The following is a 22,838-nucleotide window of genomic DNA, read 5'->3' on the forward strand; positions in this document are numbered from 1 at the left end:
ATATCAGCCTAGTAGGCTCCGGGGAGCCGAAGCGGCTCCTCCCAGAAAATTTAATTTTTTTCAACAGAAAAAGTCCCTTGAAAAATTAAGACTTTTATTATTATATATATATGCAGTATTCCCCCCCCCCCCAAAAAAAAAGCGTTGAATGTAATGAAACGCCATTTTCTGGGTGAGTCCCGGAGGCTCCCTAGAGCTATTCCAGGCTGATATGCTAATGACAGACTTTGGCATCAGTCATGTGTATGGAGTTCTTAGGCCTACCGGGGACCACGGCCAGAACCGGGCCCCCTCAGAGAGGCAAGGGGAGCAATGGCCTATAGAAGCCCACGTGTGGTTGGAAGCATTCTATGTCTGCCTTTGACTGAGTCAGGCACCCAGAAAGGTAAGTGCCTCAAAACAAACCCCTATTCTGGTTAAAATTGCAACCAAAAGCCAAACTAGTGGATAGAACTCCCCAACAGAAAACAAGCAAACTAGTGTGATGTCACACGCCGCCGCGCCACTGTCTGCACAGCTCCCCCCTCCCCGGGAGGGGGAAGGGGGAGCCCCAGACCCTCCACGCCGGCTACCCACATTTCAGTTCTTGAGGCTGGATGTCAAAAATGCGAAAAAAACGCCGACCAGAGGGAGGGAGGGATGCCGGGGAGCCTCCGGGACTCACCCAGAAAATAGCGTTTCATTACATTCAACGCTGGTTTTCTGGGGGGAGCCCAGTCGGCTCCCCGGAGCTAACTACACACAGATGGAAAAAGAGGGACTTACCCGGGAGGCGGTCGTCGCTCACCCCTCAACTCGAAGCCGAGACAACTGGCTGCAACCGCCGACCCAAAGCAACACAGGCCCGATGGGGCCCAGGGACATTTACAAGGTAACGAGCAGCCAGGACCCTGTTCGACCGCCAAAATCCCCGCGCCCGAATAACAGACCAAAACATATCTCCAAAGACGGCAGCAAGAGTCGCAAACTTATGAACGTCATGGGCACGGGGATAGACCGCAGGCTGGCTGGACTTAATAACCCTGCGGACGACCTGGGAGACTCGAACCCGCGAACAGGGAAGAAGGGAAACCGGATCAATCCATAGCGCGTCCCCGGACACATAAGCCGTGGCGCGCAAATAACGGCAAAGCGCCGCAACCGGACACAAAACATGATGCACCCCCGGCCTGACCAACCAAACATCAACCACCCATGGACCCCTCCAGAACGCAACAGTCTCATTCTTCGCCAGAAAAGAAGGAGACGGCTGCAAGCGAACAAAACAATCACCACGACCAAAAGAGCAGAAACCCCTGCGCCGGAGGAGAGCATGAAGCTCCTCTACCCGACCCCAGAGGCCAAAGCCAACAAGAAAATTGCCTTGGAAAAACAATCCTGGACCGAAGGGGCCACAACGAAACGAGGAGATGAAAGGAAAGCGAGCACTCTGTCCAAAGACCAGGACGGCTCAGGCAACGCATGAGCAGGCCGGAGGTGAAACAATGCACGACTTTTGTTAGGCCAAAGCTAGAATATGGAGCGGTTGTGTGGTGCCCATATGTTAAGCACATCAACAAACTGGAAAAGGTGCAAAGACATGCTACTAAGTGGCTCCCAGAACTGAAGGGCAAGAGCTACGAGAGAGGTTAGAGGCATTAAATATGCCAAAACTGGAAGACAGAAGAAAAAGAGGTGATATGATCACTACATACAAAATAATAACAGGAATTGATAAAATCGATAGGGAAGATTTCCTGAGACATGGAACTTTAAGAACAAGAGGTCATAGATATAAACTAGCTAAACACAGATGCCGAAGAAATATAAGAAAATTCACTTTCGCAAACAGAGTGGTAGACGGTTGGAACAAGTTAGGTGAGAAGGTGGTGGAGGCCAAGACCATCAGTAGTTTCAAAGCGTTATATGACAAAGAGTGCTGGGAAGACGGGACACCACGAGCGTAGCTCTCATCCTCTAACTACACTTAGGTAATTACGAGACAGCTTGCGCATCGGCGCAGACGTAACATCGATACCGAAGGCAAGCTGAAGTGGCTCCGCCAGCGCCGCACGATACGAGGCAACAGTGTTAGGCATAAGATGACGGTCCTGAAACAACCACGAGAGGAAGGACAAGACCACCCGAACAGACAAGGAACATGACGAAGACGCAAAAAGAAACAGAAGGACCGCCAGGAAACTTCATACTGCCACTGAGAAGAAGCTCTCAGGTGGGACACCAACAAGGAGGCCACCTGATTACCATAGAGATGATGATTGACTTGCATCAAAAAACTCATACGCGAAGACTCGAGGAGAAGATTGAACCAGCCGCGTGACGTACCGGCCCGATCTGCTGAAAGAGGAGGAGCCGCGCGAAAACCCTCGGGTTCGGACACCGAGCAACCAGCGCCTGAAACCAAGGCTGGGCCGGCCACCAAGGGGCCAGAAGGACAACTCTCCCCTTTTCTCTAAGCGAGTCAGGACCTGGAATAACAGCCGAACTGGGGGAAAGAGGTACAGGAACCCCCACCTCGACCAGTCTAGCCGAAAGGCATCGACCCCGACGGCCTTGCGATCGGGGAAGGGCGCCGCATAAATGGGAAGATGCCGCGACCACGCCGACGCGAAGAGGTCCACCTCGGGGCGCCCGAACGTCTGGCAAAGCCAATGGAAGGACTCGTCGTCAACCGTCCACTCCATGGAGAGGGGAACGAAGCGAGACAGGGCGTCGGCCAAGACGTTGGACACGCCCTGTACGTGAACCGCCAGGAAAGCCAAACCCCGAGAACTCAGCAGACGAGTTACCCGAAGCGACCAACCCCAAAGTGACAAGGACCGCATCGAAACCCCGCGGCTTAGGCAATGAACCACCGGAGAGCAGTCCGAATGGAGCCGAATCGTCGATCCGCGGGCCACCCGAATCCTCCCCAGAGCAAACCACACTGCCGTGCTGTGAGCTCGACGGAAGGATGGATCCCAACGCCCCTGGCCGTCCTGGTGAGCACTGATCAAAAACCCCCAGCCGAGAGACGACGCATCCATGTACACATCAAGCGAGGGCTCGGGTAGGCGCCAAGGCACTGAACCCCGAAAAACCCGAAGAGGAAGCCGGTGACGCAGCAACCGACGCAAGGCCCCTGGGGGTCGAACTCTGCGATCGCGAGAGAGGCAGAAGAGGGGGACCCCGAAGGAACCAGAACAGCTGTCAAAGCCTAACCCGACCCAGCGGGTAGACCACCATCGCGAAGTTCAGGCTCCCGCACAGCCCCTCGAGCAACCACCGGGTGACCCGAGGGCCCTCCAGAAACACGAAGGCAGGAACGCAGCCGCAGGAGAGACTCCGGAGGGAGAGACAAGGAGGCAGTTCGAGAGTCCCAAACGAGACCCAGCCAAGTCCGAACCTGAGAGGGAACCAGATGGGACTTCCTCCAGTTCACCAAGAACCCAAACCTGGCGAGCTGGGAAAGAACCAAATCCCTGGCAAGCAAGCAAGCTGATTGGCTGGGAGCCCAAACCAGCCAGTCGTCGAGGTAGGCCAACACCCGAACACCTAGGAGACGCAAACGAGCCACCACAACCCGTGTAAGGCGCGTGAACACGCGAGGTGCCAGGTTCAACCCGAACGGGAGACAACGAAAGCAGTAACTCAGATGCCCCACAACAAAACTGAGCCAGTCCCTGAACCGTGGATGAATCGGGACATGCCAGTAAGCGTCCCGGAGGTTCAGGGACACCATCCAAGCGCCCGGCACCAAGAGGAGCCGAACCTGAGACAGCGTAGTGATCCGAAAGGAGGGGCAATGAACCCAGGGGTTCAGACGGGACAAGTCCAGAATGAACCGCAGGTCCACGCAGTCCCGTTTCGGAACCGGAAACAGACGGGAAGCCCATCTGAGGGACGACGTCGTTTCGACGACGCCCAAGCGTACCCACTCCAAGACGACTCGACAGAGCGCAGGGGAAGAAACCTGCCCTGCCAGCCCCGACCCCCCCAAGGGGGGAGGGGTCCACCCAATGCCACCGCAGGCCACGAGACACGACCCGAAAGGCCCACGAATCGTGGGACCAGACGCGGGTGAACAGTGCAAGCTGTCCCCCATTGCCCCGTCAATGGGGCAAACCGCGAAAGGGCCGGCGACCCTTACGAGACCCAGAACCCCGCACAGAGCGAACACCGCGCCGACCAGGAGAGGGACGGTCCGCAGGAGGAGCCAAACCCGTGCCTGACATCAGAGGCCTATCACGACGAGAGGAACCCCGAGCCCTGGCACGACCTTTCCGGGAAGACCCACCCCGGGACCCCCGGAAAACCAATAAGTCCGACATCGGACGACAAGCCGTCGACGCAGCCTGAATACACTGCGCCATGGCCGACTCCTCAAACAGAAGAGGACAAAAAGGTGAAGAACGCCTAAGAGCCAGAGCCCAAGCAGATTCCACGGAGGAACCCAGCACCGTCTGCCGACACGCGAGACGGGAAGCATAAAACAGGGAAACCGCATCCCGCAAAATCGGCGTGAACAGCTTCAACAAGGCAGCCGACAAACGCTCAGCCGAGGACAAGGTGCCAGACCCCGGGATGGACCCAAGCGTCCTCACATCCTCCACGAGCAAATCTGAGGACAGCTCCAGGAGGGAAAAGAACTGCAAGGCCGAAGCCAAAAGGCCCGGGGCGCGCAAGTCCTCCGCAACGAGCGCCGCCGAAAGGGTGGGAACCTGCACATGGAGCTGAATAATGCCCACATCGCGGGGAAGGGCAGGGGCAAACAAGCACTCATTCAGGTACTCAAGCTCGCCCCCCAGGAAAACCTGAAGCACCGTGGAAGCTTCCCGCCACTCCAGCGTGTGGGAACGACAGAAGGAATGCCAGGAATCCAGAACAAACAAGGGCAGTCTGCTAGCCAGGACGACTCCGGAACCTCGTAACGGAGCCAGAAAGGGAACGAAGTCCCAAACCTGAATTCGGACGGATCCATTTCCGAGGCATAATCCGGGTCACACAGGAGGTAAGCTGCAAAGGCCGCTCGCACCACACCAGGTTGGATGCGATAAGCCAAAAACTCCGGAAGGACGGAACCGACGAACCCGGGGAAACACGGAACTGAACCCGGGGAGGGGCCGACACCAAATCCAACTCGTACGCAGAGAGGGGAAAAGAAAACCCCACTCCTTGTAACAATAAGCCCCGCTCAGAGGGAAGAAAAACCCAGGCGAGGTCCAGCGGGGCCCAAGGCCCCCAAGTCAGCCCCTCTTCAGCCTCGAGGTCCTTCACCACAGGACCCGAGGCTGAGTCCTCTCCCCAAGTCCCGACCCCACAAGACAAGGACGGAGCAGCCGGAAAAGCTGGAGGAAGGGGTGCCCACTGGTCAGACCCAGAAGCTTCGGCCGGGAGACAAAACTCGAATGCCTCTGCCACCCCCTGGAAGGGGCACCCCCCGAAGCTGCCCGAGTCTCAAGATCAAGTAACCCCTGCTCCAACCCCGAAACCCTCAGACGCTACGGGGCCGGAAGCAGAGGGGGGCCAGAACGAACAGAAGGGGAAGGATGAGGAAGTGCGGACTGAACCAGGATCGAAGCGACCCCCACCTCCAAGTCCGGGTCTCGAAAAGCAAAGCGGGGCAGCCCCGGGGCATCTGGGTGAGCAACCAACCGAGCGCATTGCAACAGATGAAACCTAGACTGCAATGCACGCGCCGCCTGTACCCGAAGAGAATCATCAGAGGATTGGGTAAATTGAGTCACAAGCAAGCAGCAACACTCACAGGACTCAGGGTCGAAAGTATCACCGACCCAACAGGCAGCGTGGCAGAGGCAAAAACAATGAGGGGTCACCCTGAGACAAGGGGACCGAGCAACCCTCAAACTCGCACACAGCGAGTGGGGACTCCGGGGTCACATCCATCGGACCCACGTGCCCCCTAGGGGATTCCCAGGGTCCTGAGCGTTTACTTTAAGAGGACTCGTGCTCAGGTAGTCACAGGCAGGGTGCTGCAAACCGGCGCCCAAAACTACCAAGCAAACTTCTATAGCTGAACCCCAGGGGCGTGTACACTCACGGGGACCTAGCAGGGGGCGCCACCGAGGAGAACAGTGGAAGGGCAAAAACAAACTGAATAAAATGACAGAACCCCCCCCACCAGGCAAAAACAAAAAGAAAAACAAAACCCCGCAAGAGGACAGCGAACCCCCAAGGAACAGAGCCGGCCACTATGTCGGGAATACAAGCTGTGCAGCACCCTGCGCCCCTACCAATGCAAACTGCCTCTTACCTGCCGGTAACAAGGGAGAACAGAACACCCAAGAGCCCAACAGGCGGCCGAAAAACCGAAAGGTAAAACGGACTAGCAGAGGCAGACCCCGAGGAGCCTGTGGAAGGTGGCCCCAAGCCCCGAGGGCAGTAATTACAGGGCACCTAGGGAAGGCAGCCCTAGGCGCATGCAGCCCGAGTACTAAAGATAACTCCTGGCTCTCGCACCCACAAAACAAACACCACACGCAAAGCACAGTGCAGTAGCAACACCGGAGCCAGAGCACACGACCATCGCCTATAGCATCAGCCTCAAGAACTGAGGTGTGGGCAGCCGGCGTGGAGGGTCTGGGGCTTCCCCTTCCCCTTCCCGGGGAGGGGGGAGCTGCGCAGACAGCGGCGCGGCGGCGTGTGACGCCACACTAGTTTGCTTGTTTTCGGTTGGGGAGTTCTATCCACTAGTTTGGCTTTTGGTAGCAATTTTAACCAGAATAGGGGTTTGTTTTGAGGTGCTTACCTTTCTGGGTGCCTGTTCCGATCGATGGCAGACATAGAATGCTTCCAATCACACGGGGGTTTCTATAGGCCATTGCTCCCCTTGCCTCTCTGAGGGGGCCCGGTTCTGGCCGTGGTCCCCGGTAGGCCTAAGAACTCCATACACATGACTGATGCCAAAGTCTGACATTAGCATATCAGCCTGGGATAGCTCCGGGGAGCCGACGGGGCTCCCCACAGAAAAAGCTGATCTGATTTACTTTCCTAACAGATGATCTGAGTTTGCTTTCCCCAACAGAGCTGATTCTAGATTACTTTCCAAACTGAAGTGGTTGAGCACCATTCCTTACCCCGTCCCATCCCATATCCTTATCCTTTCCAAGTGCTATATAGTTGTAATGGCTTGGTGCTTTACTTTATAATTCCCTCCCTCTTAATACAGTTGATCTGAGTTTATTTTACCTATATGGTTGACATGAGTTTACAATGTTTCTGAACAGAGCTGATGAGAGGTTACTTTCCCAACAGAGCTGATGAGAGGTTACTTTCCCACAGAGCTAATGTGAGGTTACTTTCCCAACAGAGCTGATGTGAGGTTACTTTCCCAACAGAGCTGATGTGAGGTTACTTTCCCAACAGAGCTGATGTGAGGTTACTTTCCCAACAGAGCTGATGTGAGGTTACTTTCCCAACAGAGCTGATGTGAGGTTACTTTCCCAACAGAGCTGATGTGAGGTTACTTTCCCAACAGAGCTGATGTGAGGTTACTTTCCCAACAGAGCTGATGTGAGGTTACTTTCCCAACAGAGCTGATGTGAGGTTACTTTCCCAACAGAGCTGATGTGAGGTTACTTTCCCAACAGAGCTGATGTGAGGTTACTTTCCCAACAGAGCTGATGTGAGGTTACTTTCCCAACAGAGCTGATGTGAGGTTACTTTCCCAGCACAGCTGATCTCAGTTCACTTTCCCATCAGAGCTGATCTCAGTTCACTTTCCCAGCAGAGCTGATGTCAGTTTACTTTCCCAGCAGAGCTGATGTCGGTTTACTTTCCCAGCACAGCTGATGTCGGTTTACTTTCCCAGCACAGCTGATGTCAGTTTACTTTCCCAGCACAGCTGATGTCAGTTTACTTTCCCAGCACAGCTGATGTCAGTTTACTTTCCCAGCACAGCTGATGTCAGTTTACTTTCCCAGCACAGCTGATGTCAGTTTACTTTCCCAGCACAGCTAATCTCAGTTTCCTTTCCCAGCACAGCTGATCTCGGTTTACTTTCCCAGCACAGCTGATCTCAGTTTACTTTCCCAGCACAGCTGATCTCAGTTTACTTTCCCAGCACAGCTGATCTCAGTTTACTTTCCCAGCACAGCTGATCTCAGTTTACTTTCCCAGCACAGCTGATCTCAGTTTACTTTCCCAGCACAGCTGATCTCAGTTTACTTTCCCAGCACAGCTGATCTCAGTTTACTTTCCCAGCACAGCTGATCTCAGTTTACTTTCCCAGCACAGCTGATCTCAGTTTACTTTCCCAGCACAGCTGATCTCTGTTTACTTTCCCAGCACAGCTGATCTCTGTTTACTTTCCCAGCACAGCTGATCTCTGTTTACTTTCCCAGCACAGCTGATCTCTGTTTACTTTCCCAACACAGCTGATCTCTGTTTACTTTCCCAGCACAGCTGATCTCTGTTTACTTTCCCAGCACAGCTGATCTCAGTTTACTTTCCAAACAGAGTTTATCTGAGTTTACTTTCACAACAAAGCTGATCTGAGTTTACCTTCCCAACAGAGCTAATACAATTAACTTTGCCAACACAGCTGGTCTGGTTTACCTTCACAACAGAGCTAATCTGAGTGTACTTTCTCAAACGAATTAATCTGATTTACTTTCTCAATGCAGCTGATCTGATTTACTTTCACAACAGAGCTGATCTAATTTACTTTCCCAACAGAGTTGATCCAAGTTTACTCTCCCAATGCAGAGCTGATCTGACCCATTTTCTAATACAGCTGATGTGAGTTTACTTTGCAATACTGTACTGCTCTCGAGTATATTCTGCACTATCTTACACATTTTGCATGCATTCCACATGATATTCTAGGAATATATGCACACTTAATAACCTGAAGAATAATTTGACCTTAGTGCGGGTGAACAGAAATATACAAATTCAACTTACCCATGATAATATGGCCGTAAACATCAGTTCGAGTGCAGAGGCAAATGTTTTAAGGATAGAATTTAAGTTTCTGAGGAAGAAACTTGTTACAATGCCAACTGCTGCATTATTAATAATAATCACTACAACAGCAAGCTGCCACACCTGCAAATATGAACAAGTTGTAATACCTGTAATAATTGATTACTAAAACATTAAGTTGAATATGAAAGCTATATTAGATGTTTAACAAGAATTAAAATTATTCTAATATGTTAATTAACACTTTAACATGGCGATGACACAGAAACGTGTCATCTTCCTTTTACAGGTAATTAACATTCCACATGACACTACAACATGTCATCCATCTCAAAATTCTCAAAAGTAACTTTATCTGGAGGCATTGAATGGTGGCTCGATTGAATGACAAAGCTAAAGGAAGGTTGATGGTCCACTCCATGGAAAGAGGAATGAAGCAAGAGGGACTATCAGCCAGGACGTTGGACACTCCCTAAACGTGAATGACATGGAGAGTCAAACCCTGAGAACTCAGCAGAAGAGCTACCCCAAGTGACCAGCTCTGAAGAGTCACAGACCCAAGAGACCCTTCCCCCAGTTGAGACATTGATCCATGAGGGAACAGTCCAAAAGGAGACGGATCACCAAGCCCCGAGTAATCTGAATCCTCTGCAGCTCCTGCCATAAAGCCACAAACTCCCAAAAAATGTTGTGAGCCTGACAAAAGAACGGGCACCAATGACCCTGGCTGGACCAGGGAGCTCTGGTTACAAAGCCCCAACCAACATCTGAAGCACCTGTAAAAACATCGAGGGAGGCAGAAGGAGCCATAGTACCAAACCCCCCAAAAGCCATAAGAAGATGCTGGTGATGCAACAGGCAGTAAAGTGACACCAGATTCAGGACATGATTGTGAGAGCAGCAAAAGAGGCCACCCTGAAGAAACCAAAACAGCCTCCTGAGCCAAACCCTGCCAATCAGGAAAACCAGAAGGGGGAAGTGCACTCTCTCGCACAGCTGCTCAAGCATCCGCCAATTAACACTTTCGTCCGGGGGGGTGACGCAATGCTGCGTCGTCAGTTTACTATTGGTAATCTCGGTGACGATGCAATGCTGCGTCATCCACTAAAATAATTGCCAAAAATCAGGTTTTTATCCAATTTTTTGGGGACTGTTTGGTAACTGTCAACAAGCCGAATGCAATCTGTGACTACAATACAAACATGAAAGGTGTTGATCACTTTGACCAAATGATCAAATATTATCACTTCACATGGAAAACTCACAAATGGACGAAGAAAATGACCTATTTTGTGGAAATGGCTATCTACAATGCTTATGTGATGTACAACTACTACACAAAAAATACTAAACTATAACACTAAATATACTAAAACACCAAATATACTAAAATACTAAATATACTAAAATACTAAATAAAATACTAAGAGCTCGAACTGGACTTCCCAGAGCCCCAGAAGCTTCAGGCAAATGCCCCGAGACAGAGCCCTCATTCATGCCCACTGCTTGGGAAAGGATAATGGAGTCCAAGAGAAAGGCCTCAAAAGAGGGATTTGACTGGGAAGGCTCAGAAGCCTCAGAAGAGTATAAATTACAAAGGCAATATTATAGGTGGGCCTACAACCTCTGATGGAGGCATACACTTGAACATTATCCCTTAACCCTCAGTACATTTAATCCTCTATGGCCTTACCCCAAACAACACAAAGTAGGTAATGGCTAGAATAGCATAACATAACATCAATAATATGAGATTGGTAGCCAGTAAATAATAAGTGGAAATATGAACTTCTCAAATAAATCTCAGACTTTCTTAGGCCATCTCCAGTCCGACGCACGTCCAAAGCTGCAATCCCTCCGACTTTCCAATGATGCCATGAGCAGTCAAAACTCCCATACTGTAAACTGTTCCCTGAACAAACATTAAACTACTGCCAATTTCTTAAGTATTTACCAAACATATGTTATATCCTTCTATCTGGCTCTTTCCTTAAATAAACTTCATACTAATTTTTCTTAAACCAGCTACAAGCTTACATCTCTTTAATTCATCATGTGGTTGGCAAGCATTTTTTATTCAATGGCTCCTGACTACTAACTTCACTGTATCTGTTTAGCACAAACTGTTGTTCCTCTTATCTTAGGACCACCTGGGTCATAACAGTGTCTGCCCAACCAGACCACCTCCAAAAGGGAAATAGAAGCCCGAGTGAACAACAGCTGATCTATAGGGTGGCAAGAAAAAGCTGTCAGAGACACAAACTGGGCAAAAACCTTGTCTGGAAAGAGGAGAGAAAAGGGGAGGCTGCCCTTTTTTCTGGGTAAGAGACCAAACCAAATATGTAGATAGGCCTGACATGGCCTATCAACATATGAGGTGTGCCAGAAAAATGAAATGCTGCCACCACTCCTGAAGGAGAGGGGCTAGCATGTTGGGCAAGGCCACAAAGGCCAAACCCGCAGGTTGCATGGCCTCCGTCCCCAAAGTGGACCCCAGTGATGGCTAATCCTCACCGAGAAGCTCAAAGAGCTCCCTCCATGAGGACCCAGACATGCAAATTGTAGCCAGGTGCAAATGAAGCTGCCACTTGCCCACACCTTTGGAAACACAGGTAGCTCATGAGTGCAACAATCAAATCCCCAATCAGGAACACCTGCCAGATGGAGCTCACATCCCACCATATAAGCATGTGGGTTTGAGAATACCCAGTTTAGTTTAGTTTAGACAAGCCCTCGAGGAAAAGAGAGGCAAGGCCACAAAATTGAGGTGGTGAGTCGATAAAGGGCAGGGAGCGGGGACCTGGTGGTGGTAATTGGTACTAACGAGTTTCAAACTAGAATAAGTGAATCCCTTGTTCTGTATGAATCGTTTGCAGGGTTATTTAGCAGTTTTGAGGCTTTGTTTTTTTCTAAACCCTCTTGTTATCTGTAAAGCTTCACTGATTTTCTGGAGGATTCTTGTGGCAGGGTGGTAGACTGTCACCTGTTCCTTGTGATTGTGAGGGATGCCAGGTTCTGTCTGGCACTGGTCACTGGTAGGCCAAATAGAACTTCTGTGACTGATGTGACCCTTCAGTACCGTATGTAGCAATCTCAGCAAGATTGCTTATATTATATTAGTGTTATATTGTATTGCTTATATTAGCAAGATATTCACTTCAGGGAGCTACTGGAGGGCTCCCTCCAGACAGGAAGATGAGATTGCACAGCTGTAATTGAGAAGATGGGGATGCATGGCTTAGCAAAGAAGCCACAGCAGTCAAAAATAGAAAAACAAAATTAATGTGAACTAACCTGAGTGAGGGATGCTGCAGTAAAGGCAGAAAATAACTCCCCTCTAAATAGGAGAATAACTGCATTGCAAATGATGGAGTCTATGTACATAAAGACATTTTGCACCATAATATGAACCTCAACACCTGTATCTTTCAGCAACTTCTCATTATAAACACCAGCAAGGCAGGAGCAGAATACCTGTAACAAGAAACTAAGTTTATATATCAGTTTTCTGTAGTGTGTTGAGGCGAGTTACATATTTTTTAATTTAGAAAAAATCAGCATTGAATGTAATGAAATGCCAATTTCTGGAGTGAGCTCTGGTGGCTCCCTGAAGCTACTATCTCTGATAGTGTGCGACACTGCTAGGCCCTATTCGTCCCAGAGTTCTATCAGCCTACCAAGGACCAGAGCCAGAACCTGGCCCCTTCACAAAGGTGCAGAGTGGTGGCATTTATAGATTTTGTTATTCACTTATGCAACTCACCAGGAAAGGCACCCAGAAAGTCTGTGAAACAAAACCAAACACTGGTGGCTTCAAAGAAACCCACAGCTTTGAGAACTGCCTAAAGAACTCCCCATATAAACAAAATATAAAAAATTCACGAAACTAGCGCCAGCTCATATGCCCCACCATTCCCCTCGTTTATGGGAAAGGAAAGGAAGGCGGCTCACAGCTAGCCGTCTGCTCCGCTTCTCAGTTCTACGAAGATGTCAACACCCCCCAACGACCTTGTAGGGAGGGATGGTGATGGTGCCACTGGGACTCACCCAGAAATTGACATTTCATTACATTTAACGATGGTTTTCTGGGGGACTTGTTGACCCCTGAAGCTAACTACCCATGGAGAAGAAAACAAATGGGCACTTAGGGAGGAGGGAGCACTGCAGACATTATGACGAAGTTGAGAGACTCATCCGCGACATACAACCCAACAATCCAAGAGGGGAGTGGGGAAACCACATTTAGCAATTCAGGAAAACCAGAGAACTGCAACACCCCTGTTACGACCCTGGGTTCTCCAGTGGAAACCAGAGGTCAAAATTGAGCTATTAAACTTTCTGGTAGTACAGTTGTGCATCTCGAATGGCAATTGTTTGTATCTTCCCTGCCAGACGTAAGACTATTATTGTTTCTCAAAGAGCATTTAAAGACTGAGCTGGGGGTTGATTATTAAATAATAACATAGGCACCAACTTTGCTTACTAATACTTTCTAATCATTCATAAAGTAACAATACGTTGCATAGGGGAATATCTTTAATGTGCTTAGCTGCACGATCAATTAGGCTCCTTCCGGCACCACGACATGAGGGAGGCTAGCTGGTCGCTAGGAGCTCTCTTCTTCTTTGGCTGGTGTTCGGGCGGATAAGACCTACTCTGTGGCTGCACCCCTACTCTTCTCCCTTCTCCTCTTACTTATTTCCCTTACCTGAAGTTCCTGTATCCTTAAGTTAAGTACGGGGCGTTATTAAGTGTACCTACTCTGGTAGTAACGATTGGTGAGACCTGGGGGTAGTATTTGCCAGTGTTTTGGGTACCCCTAAGTGTTGTGTTTTGTATTAGGGTCCCACGTGGTTTCCCTACCCTAAGCTGCATCCAGCTTCAGTGCTTATCCAGTAGTACTTTACCCTAGCTTGTTATTAGTGTAAACCTTGTATCCTGACTAAGTGGACCAAGGCTTTTAACGTAAGATAGCGTGGTAAAGTTATTATTATTATTGTTATTGGTGTGAGTGTATATGGGGGGTTGTTAAGGGGTTAATAAATAAGTACATGAATTACAGAGTATCCCTTCTTCCAGTGTGGGAGAGCATTGATCAACCCTTAGACTAACATATATGGTCTAGTAGCAAGTTATTACTACTGTGGATAGTTTATTTTGGGGGCCGGGCCTTTTAGCTCTCCCATATTTGATACTCTTGTCTTCTAACTACCCTTACCCCTTAATAGTACCAGTACCCCATAGAAGCCCCACATCTATTTTTGTAACAACCCCCCACCTGCCACCCCATAGAAGCCACCGCCCACCGCTCAAGCCCTCCCTTCCCCCTACTCAATGCCTACTATACCACCCAAAACCTCCCTCCCCCCCTCACCCCGAGTACTCCTTGCCTCCCCATTCCTTGGCTGTCCTTCTGCCCCAAGCAGGCCTAAGCAAGATCTAAGCCCTCAATCCCCACCCCAACTCCCCCCCCAAACTGCTGATACCTACTCCACAGGACAACAAACCTACCCACATAGCCCTGCCCATGGAACCGCTTCCTACACCAGCAGGGAGTGTGTGTGATAATCGACACAGAAAAGTGAGCTTCAAGGCAATGTACTTAAACATCGATGAGATTACTGTGCATGGGGCTCAACCACTGCAAACCACCTCAGGTGGTTTGCAGTGGTTGAGCACCATCACCCAGCAAAAATCACCCAGTGGTTTTGCACCATCACCCAGCAAAAATCTGCTAGCAAAATAATAACAAATTCTGCTTTCAGACAACACTCAGCCCCCTTGCTTACCTCCCTAAACATGCTAAACATAATCTCACTCCACACATTCTCTTGTGTCAACTACATTTGCAAAACCGTGTTCTTAAATGCAAATCCTGCTCTGAATCTCTCCCCTGGACAGATGTAATAGGACCCATTATCACCACACTAAAAATAAATCTCTCTTTGATATCCCCAGAGTCAAACTTAATCTGTGCAAACACACTATGCAAATAAAGGGACCTAGTCTATGGAACTCATTCCCTAATGAATTGAAAAGCTGTCCAACTTTTGCATCATTCAAAAACAAAACTAAAAAGTACCTAATTTCATCTTCATAGTTTTCTACCTTGTTGCTTTAAAATTGCACTGTATCTAGTGCTACCCAATCTCCCTATCTTCATTTACCCAATCCAAACAATTTTACCATTGTGATCATTACTGTCTTCTTATATGTATTTATTTATTTATTTATGCATATACAAGAATGTACATTGGGAATGTGAGGATACATAATATGATAATTACAGTCTTGTAAAGCCACTAGTACGTGCAGCGTTTCGGGCAGGTCCTTAACCTAAGAAAATTTTAAGGAGGTAAATACTTGCAAAATTTATAGACAAAAAAATGAAAACAGTTACATGGAATGAAAAATAGAAGATGAGAGAAAATTGTAGGTACAGTATATTAAAGCACACAGGTAGCTAAAATTGATTGCAATGACAGCTTGAATGGTAGTTGACAAAAATTGGTAGGCACAATACAGCAGAAACAATGTAAGATTGACTGCAATGACAGCTTGAATGGTAGTTGATAAAAATTGGTAGTCACAATACAGCATATGGCTAGCACATAAAAGAAGACAGCAATGAACACAATGATAAGGTTGTTTGATACTACATAAAAATTAGGAGATTGGGTAACACTAGGTACAGAGCAAATTTAAAGCTCAGTGTAGGAAACTAAGAAGATGATATTAGGTACTTTTTGGTTTTGCTTTTAAATAAGGCAAAAGTTTTACAGTTTTTCAATTCACTAGGGAGTGAGTTCCATAGACTAGGTCCCTTAATTTGCATAGAGTGTTTACACAGATTAAGCTTGACCCTGAGGATATCAGAGATATTTATTTCTGGTGTGGTGATAATGGGTCCTATTACATCTGTCCAGGGAGAGTTTCAGAGCATGGTTTGCATTTAAGAACAGGGTTTTGTAAATGTAGTTGACACAAGAGAATGTGTGGAGGGAGTTAACATTTAGCAAGTTTAGGGATTTAAACAAAGGAGCTGAGTGTTGTCTGAAAGCAGAGTTAGTTATTATTCTGATAGCAGATTTTTGCTGTGTGATGATGGGCTTAAGGTGGTTTGCAGTGGTAGACCCCCAAGCACAGATACCATAATTAAGATAGGGGTAGATTAGTGCATAATATAGTGAGAGGAGAGCAGAGTTAGGAACATAATATCTGATTTTGGAGAGTATACCAACTGTCTTAGAGACTTTCTTAGTTATGTGTTGAATGTGGGTGCTGAAGTTGAGTCTCTTGTCTAGGAATAGGCCAAGAAACTTGCCATCATTTTTATTACTGATGTTAATGTTGTCTATCTGTAGCTGAATTGCATTTGATGATTTGCTTCCAAATAAGATGTAGTAAGTCTTTTCAATGTTTAATGTTAGTTTGTTCGTTGACATCCATAAGTGGACTTTTTAATTCATTATTCACAACATTATTTAGTGTATGTGGGTTGAGGTCTGAATAGATAAGGGTAGTATCGTCAGCAAACAACATAGGTTTGAGAATATTAGAGACATTAGGTAGATCGTTTATATATATAAGAAATAGAAGAGGTCCTAAGATACTGCCCTGTGGCACTCCAACGGTAATTGGTAGAGTGGAAGGAAGTTGTATCATTGATGGTTACATATTGGTGTCTGTCACTAAGATAGGATCGGATGTAGTCAAGGGCAAGGCCACGGATTCCATAATGCTGGAGTTTAAGTAAGAGGTAGTTGTGAAATGTACTTTCAATTTGCTGTAGGGTGCCTATTAATCTTCGTTTAAATTACCAATCAAGCTGTCAATGCAATCAATCAGAGCTTTAATATACCAATGTGCTTCAATATACCTACTAATCTCTGTCATCTCATTTTTTCTTTCTTGCAAAGTTATTTTATTTATTTCACTAGAATTTACCTACTTAAAATTATCTGTTAGATTAAGGACCTGCCCGAAACGCTGCGCATACTAGTGGCTTTACAAGATTGTAAATACCATGCTATGTATTCTCACAAACCCAATGTACCTTCCTGTATATAAATAAATAAATAAATAAGTACTAAAAAACCGGCATTGAATGTAATGAGATGCCATTTTCTGGGTGAGCCCCGGAGGCTCCCTGGAGCTTATCGGACTAATGTATGATATATTAGACCGGGACATTAGCTAAGGAGTTCAGACCTATCAGGAACCAGCGCCAGAACCTGGCCCCTTCAGAGAGGTTTCAGGGAGCAATGGCCCTGGAAAACCTCTTTGTGGTTGGGGTTTTCCTTATCTGCCATCGACCGGGGTTAGGTACCCAGAAAGGTAGGCATAACAAAACAAACCCCACATTGTAAAAAACTAAAACATAAAACTGAACAGAGGTAGAAACTCCCTACAATCCCAAGGAAACAAGCAAACATCACACTTTACTGCCGCACCAATCATTCGCGCAGCCCTCCCCGCCCTGGGAGGGGGAGGGGGTGAGCCCCAGACCTCACCATGCCGGCTGCCTAGCATTAGTTCAGAAGCTTAGCTTCAACCAATGCGTAAAAAACACCGACCGGTGGGAGGGAGGGTTGCCAGGGAGCCTCTGGGGCTCACCCAGAAAATGGCGTTTCATTACATTCAACGCTGGTTTTCTGTGGGGAGCCCCTACAGCTCCCTGGAGCTTCATACCCAAAGAAAAGGAAAAGAAAGGGCTGACCCAGGAGGCAGCCGCCACAAACTCTGCAATGCGAAGCCGAGACAACAGGCTGCAACCTGCGACCCAAGGCAACAAGAACACACAGGAGCAGACACGCGCATAAAGAATGGGCAGCCAGGAAGCTGTGCGACCCTCAAATCCTCATGCCCGAAATGAGCCCTAGATGTCACGAACACAGCAGGGAAAACTGCAAACGTCCGAACAGCATGGGCGCAAGGATAGACCGCAGGCTGGAAGACTTAAAAACTCTGCGGACAACCTGGGAGATCCAAGCCCTGAAACAGGGAACGAGGGGAACCTGATCAACCCAAAGCACATCCCCAGGTAATGGCAAAGAGGTGCAACCGGACAACACAGGACGCACCCCCGGCCGAACCAATCAAGCATCAATAATCCAAGGCTCCCTCCAGAAAGCAGCCATCTCGACCGTCGCCAGAAGGACTGAGAAAGGCTGCAAACGTACAAACCTATCACCAGTACCAAAGAGCAGAAACCTCTACACCGAAAGAGCTGGAAGGTCCTTGTCCCGACCCGCAGAGGCCCATGCCAACAAAATATGGCCTATGAAAACGAAACTTAAACTGAAGGGGCTACCACAAACTGAGGAGAAGAAGAGGGCACCCTGATCAAGGACCAGGATGGCTCAGGTGACGCATGAGCAGGCCGGAGGTGAAACAAAACACGAGAAAGTGTACAGAACGGGACAGATGTGATGTCCACCCTGAACGCAAGCCGGAGCGGCTCCGCCAGCGCCGCACAAAATGAGGCGACAGTAAGAAACATCAAATAACTGTAGTCCTGAAACCCCAAGAAAGGACAAGACAACCCGATGCGAAAGAGAAGACAACCTACGAAGAGCAACAGAAAGATGCATAGAAACACCAGGAACATCATACTGCCGCTGAGACGTAGCTTGCAGGTGGGACACCATCAACGAAGCCACCTGATCACCATAAAGATGGTGATACCCACGTCAAAATACCAGATGAAGAGCCGAGGAGAACGCCGAACCAGTCAAGTACAGGACCGGTCCGACCTGCCGAAAGAGGCGGAGCCATGGGAAAACGCCCCAGGTTCGGACACCTATCAAGCAGGGTCTAAAATAAAGCTGGGCCGGCCACCAAAGGACCATGAGGACTATTCTCCTTGGGAATGGACTCCAACAGAGCCAGAACCCTTAGCAACAGCTGGACTGGGAGAAGAGGAACAGGTACCCCCACCTCAACCAGTCCTACTGAAAGGCTTCCACTGTGAACGCCTCGCAGGTGGGTAAGGGCGCCACATAGAATGGGCGACACCTAGACTATGCCGACACAAAAATGTTCATGGCCAGGAGTCCATACGTCTGGCAGAGCCAACGAAAGGAGTCAGCGACGACTGGTCAATCCGCGAACAGAGGAATGAACTGAGACAGGCTGTCCGCCAAGACATAGGACACACCCCGGACATGAACCTCACGGTTAGCCAAACCCCGAGAAACCAGCAAACGAGCCACTCGATGGGACCAACCTCAAAGGTCAAACACCTAAGAGAAACCCTGTGGTTCCGGCAAAGAACCACCAGAGAACAGTCCAAATGGAGCTGGATGGTAGAGCACAGAGTGACCTGAACCCTCCGAAGCGCAAACCAGACAGCCACGAACTTCGTACTGTGAGCCCGACGGACACACAGACCCCACCATCCCCGGCCAACCTGGTGAGCACTGGTCACAAAGCCCCAGCGGAGAGATGACTCGTCTGTGAACACATCGAGCGAAGGCTCGGGGAGGTGCCAAGACACGGAACACCGAAAACCCCAAAGAGGAAGCTGGTGACGCAGCAGCAACACAAGATGCCCGGAGGACGAACCCAACGACTGCAAGAGAGGCGGAAGGGGAGTCTCCGAAGGAACCAAACAGACGCCGAAGCCAAACCCGACCCTGCGGGTAGACCAGCACGTCGAAGTTCAGACTCCCGCACAACCGCTCGAGCATCCGCCGAGCAACCCGGGACCCCCCTCAGAACCCACAAAGGGGACCCAAGAGGAAGAAACCTCCAGAATGAAACCAAAGAACCCAAAGGAACCAGGAATCAAACCTGGGGAGCCCAAACCACTACATTTGCCGGTGGAGATATACCACTGTCCCTGGACAGAACCCCCATGGAAACGGCCAAAACAGACCGAAAACCGAGGGACAAGGTATGGGAGCAAGCATAAACAGACAGGGACACTGAGCCCAAACCTTAGGGTCCAGACCCAAAACAAACAAAACGGAAAACCCTGTGTAAAAATCAACACCCAAATGTTCCCAGAGAACAGAAGACGGGGAGAAAACACCAGAAAAACCAAGAAATGACAACAGGAGAATAGAACCCCTGAAAGAGGTGAAAAAACTCACCCAAGATGCTTGCTTACACACCCAGGTACATGTAAACAAACCGCAACGCTGCCCTGGTGGCCACGCCGAGAAACTGGCAGAAGAAAATGGCCACCAGAAACAGGGAGGCAGTGACTGACGCAAAAGATACGAAAACAGGCCAGTAAAAGTGGGAAGCAAGCAGACTGGATGGGCGAAAAACTCTTTGCCCAGAAGCAGAAAACCTAGGCATAGGCAAACAGCCCCAGAACTGCTAGCAGGCATCCCCACACAACCCCGGTAACTCGCAACAGAGGCCCCGGGCCAGAGCCGTCCTCCAAGCCCTCCGCCCTTAAAGAACAAGAAGAGTCCATGGGAAAGGCAGCAAGAAAGGACCACTGGTAAGACTCAGAAGCCTTGGCAGGAGGAACAGGCTCGAAAACCTTCGTCCCCAACCCGAACGGGACAGCCCCCGAAACCACCCGAGTCTCAGCCCCAACTAAACTCAGCCCCGACCCCGAAACCCGCAGACGGTCCAGAGCCGGGAACAAGGAGGGAAAGGGGCGAACAGCACCTTGCCAAAACGGGGCGGCCCCGGGGCATCCGAGTGAGAAACCAACCTAGAGCGTTGCAGCAACCTAACCTAGCTTGCAACACGGATGCTGCTTGTACTCTGAACAGTAATAACATCAGGAGAGAACTGGAGAACAAGCAGAGAATATAGCTCGCAAGACTCCGGGTCAAGGTGTCAGTGACCCAACAGGCAGCATGATGGAGGTAAAAGTGGCGACTGTCACCCGGAGACAAGGGCACAGCAATCAACGAACCCGCACAAGGCGGGTTGGAACCCAGAAGACACATTCAATGGTCAACCGAGCCTCGACAGAGTTTTCCAGGGCCCGTAGGGTAACAACTACAGGAAGCGCGGGCAAGGTGTTGCTAACCGGTTAAAACCCAAAACTAACAAGGGGGTAGAGGACAACACTGAAAACCCCTGCGATGTGTACAATCACGGGGGCCTAGCAAAGGGCCACCAAACACTACCAGTGAAACTATAGCCTCACTAGGCAGACCCCTACCAGGCAAATGAAAAAAAAAAAAAAAAACTGCAAAAGTACACCGTTTCCAGAGGCAACAGGAACTGGTCGCCGCTTAGATGGCAGGTCGCGCAACACCTTGACGCCCTAACCAGCACAATACCAGTCCCTACCCAGGGCCAAACAAGGGCCCCAAGCCCCAGCTGGCCCCAAGGGCGAGGCAAATGCCGAGCAGCAAGAACCTCTACAGGAATGGTTCCCGAACGCCCCAGGGAAGATAACCTTGTTACGCAAGGGCAGTACTCACAGGGCGCTTAGGGAAGGAAGCCCCTAAGCGCATGCAGCCCTGGTACTGATGAGGAACACCTGGTCACCGCACAACACAACACACAGCAAACACCGCCTAGGAAACTGAGGCCAGAGAAGCGTCTGTCCCGGTTGACATTAGCTTACGAACTGATGCTAGGCAGCCAGTGTGGTGAGGTCCAGGGCTCCCCCCCTCCCCCCTCTCGGGGTGGGGAGGGCTGCGCGGACGATTGGCGCGGCAGTAAAGCATGATGTTTGCTTGTTTCCTTGGGATTGTAGGGAGTTTCTACCTCTCTGTTTGGTTTTATGTTTTAGTTTTTTACCACTTGGGGTTTGTTTTGTTATGCCTACCTTTCTGGGTGCTTAACCCCGGTCGATGGCAGATAAGGAACACCCCAACCACAAGGGGGTTTTCCAGGACCATTGCTCTCTGAAACCTCTCTGAAGGGGCCAGGTTCTGGCGCTGGTCCCTGGTAGGTCTGAACTCCTTAGCTAATGTCCAGCTCTAATATAGCATACATTAGCCCGATAAGCTCCAGGGAGCCGTAGGGGCTCCCCACAGAAAAGCAGGTGAACTAGCCAAAAGGGCACAAGAAGAAAACCCAGATGTAATAGCACTCACAGAAATGAAACTGTCTGGCATCATAGCAAATGCAGTATTTCTAGTAGGGACAGAGAGGGAAGGGAGAGAAGGAAAAGTGCCCTGCTAATTAAAAAGGACTGGAGTTTTGAAGAGATGGATATCCCAGGCTGTGAATGATTCAGATACTATATAACAGAAACTATGATAATGGGTGGACCTAAGATAATAGTAGCAGTAATTTACAACCCTCCATTAAATGATAGAAGACCCAGACATGAGTTTGAAAGAAACAACATGGCAACCCATTAATATAATAGAGCAGCAGTAGCTTCAGTTGCCTGCAGGAATGGATCCAGACTTTTAATCATGGGCAACTTCAACCACAGAAAGATAGACTGGGAGCTTTACTACACTACAATAGCTTTACTATTGAACATTATTTGTTCAATAGACTGGGAGAATGGAGAACCACATGGAGGTGCAGATACATGGAGAAGTAAACTATTGGACATGGCAACAAGAAACTTTCTGAGCCATCACATTGAGGCACCCACAAGAATGAGAGGCAACTATGAACCAGCTAGACTTGACCTGATATTCACCATGAATAAGTCAGACATAAGGGAAGTAAAATTAGAAGCCCCCATAGGAATGACTGACTATAGAGTACTGACATAGAGAGCTTTTTGAGTATATGGTGGAAGAAGGGATAACCTATCCAAGGAAGGGATCATAAAGGAAAAGGTTGGCTTACCGAAGAGGAAACTATGAGGAGATGATGAACTTCCAAATACCATGGGAAACAGAACTCAGAGAAAAGACTGAACAAGATATGATGGACTACATAACCCAGAAGTGCCAGGAAACTGCAGACAGGTTTATTCCGACCCAAAAGGAGACAAATTATAACCAGAACAATTCATTATAAGCAAT

General features: G+C 49.0%; 1 protein-coding gene across 3 annotated transcripts in view; it reads right to left on the reverse strand.

Moving 5' to 3' along the window:
* senju (UDP-galactose transporter senju) overlaps window positions 1-22,838 on the reverse strand; it is a 207,281-nt gene that overhangs the window by 50,997 nt on the left and 133,446 nt on the right. For 2 of the 3 annotated variants that reach the window (XM_069315610.1, XM_069315608.1), the window contains 2 exons: window positions 12,220-12,399; window positions 8,905-9,048 (listed from right to left, as the gene is read on the reverse strand). In XM_069315610.1, the coding sequence (XP_069171711.1) occupies window positions 8,905-9,048; window positions 12,220-12,399 (324 nt within the window). The remainder of the gene's footprint in view (window positions 1-8,904; window positions 9,049-12,219; window positions 12,400-22,838) is intronic. The other variant, XM_069315609.1, reaches the window with a different exon arrangement.

The sequence above is a fragment of the Procambarus clarkii genome, chromosome 81 (assembly GCF_040958095.1).
Source record: "Procambarus clarkii isolate CNS0578487 chromosome 81, FALCON_Pclarkii_2.0, whole genome shotgun sequence".
NCBI classification, from domain to species: domain Eukaryota; kingdom Metazoa; phylum Arthropoda; class Malacostraca; order Decapoda; family Cambaridae; genus Procambarus; species Procambarus clarkii.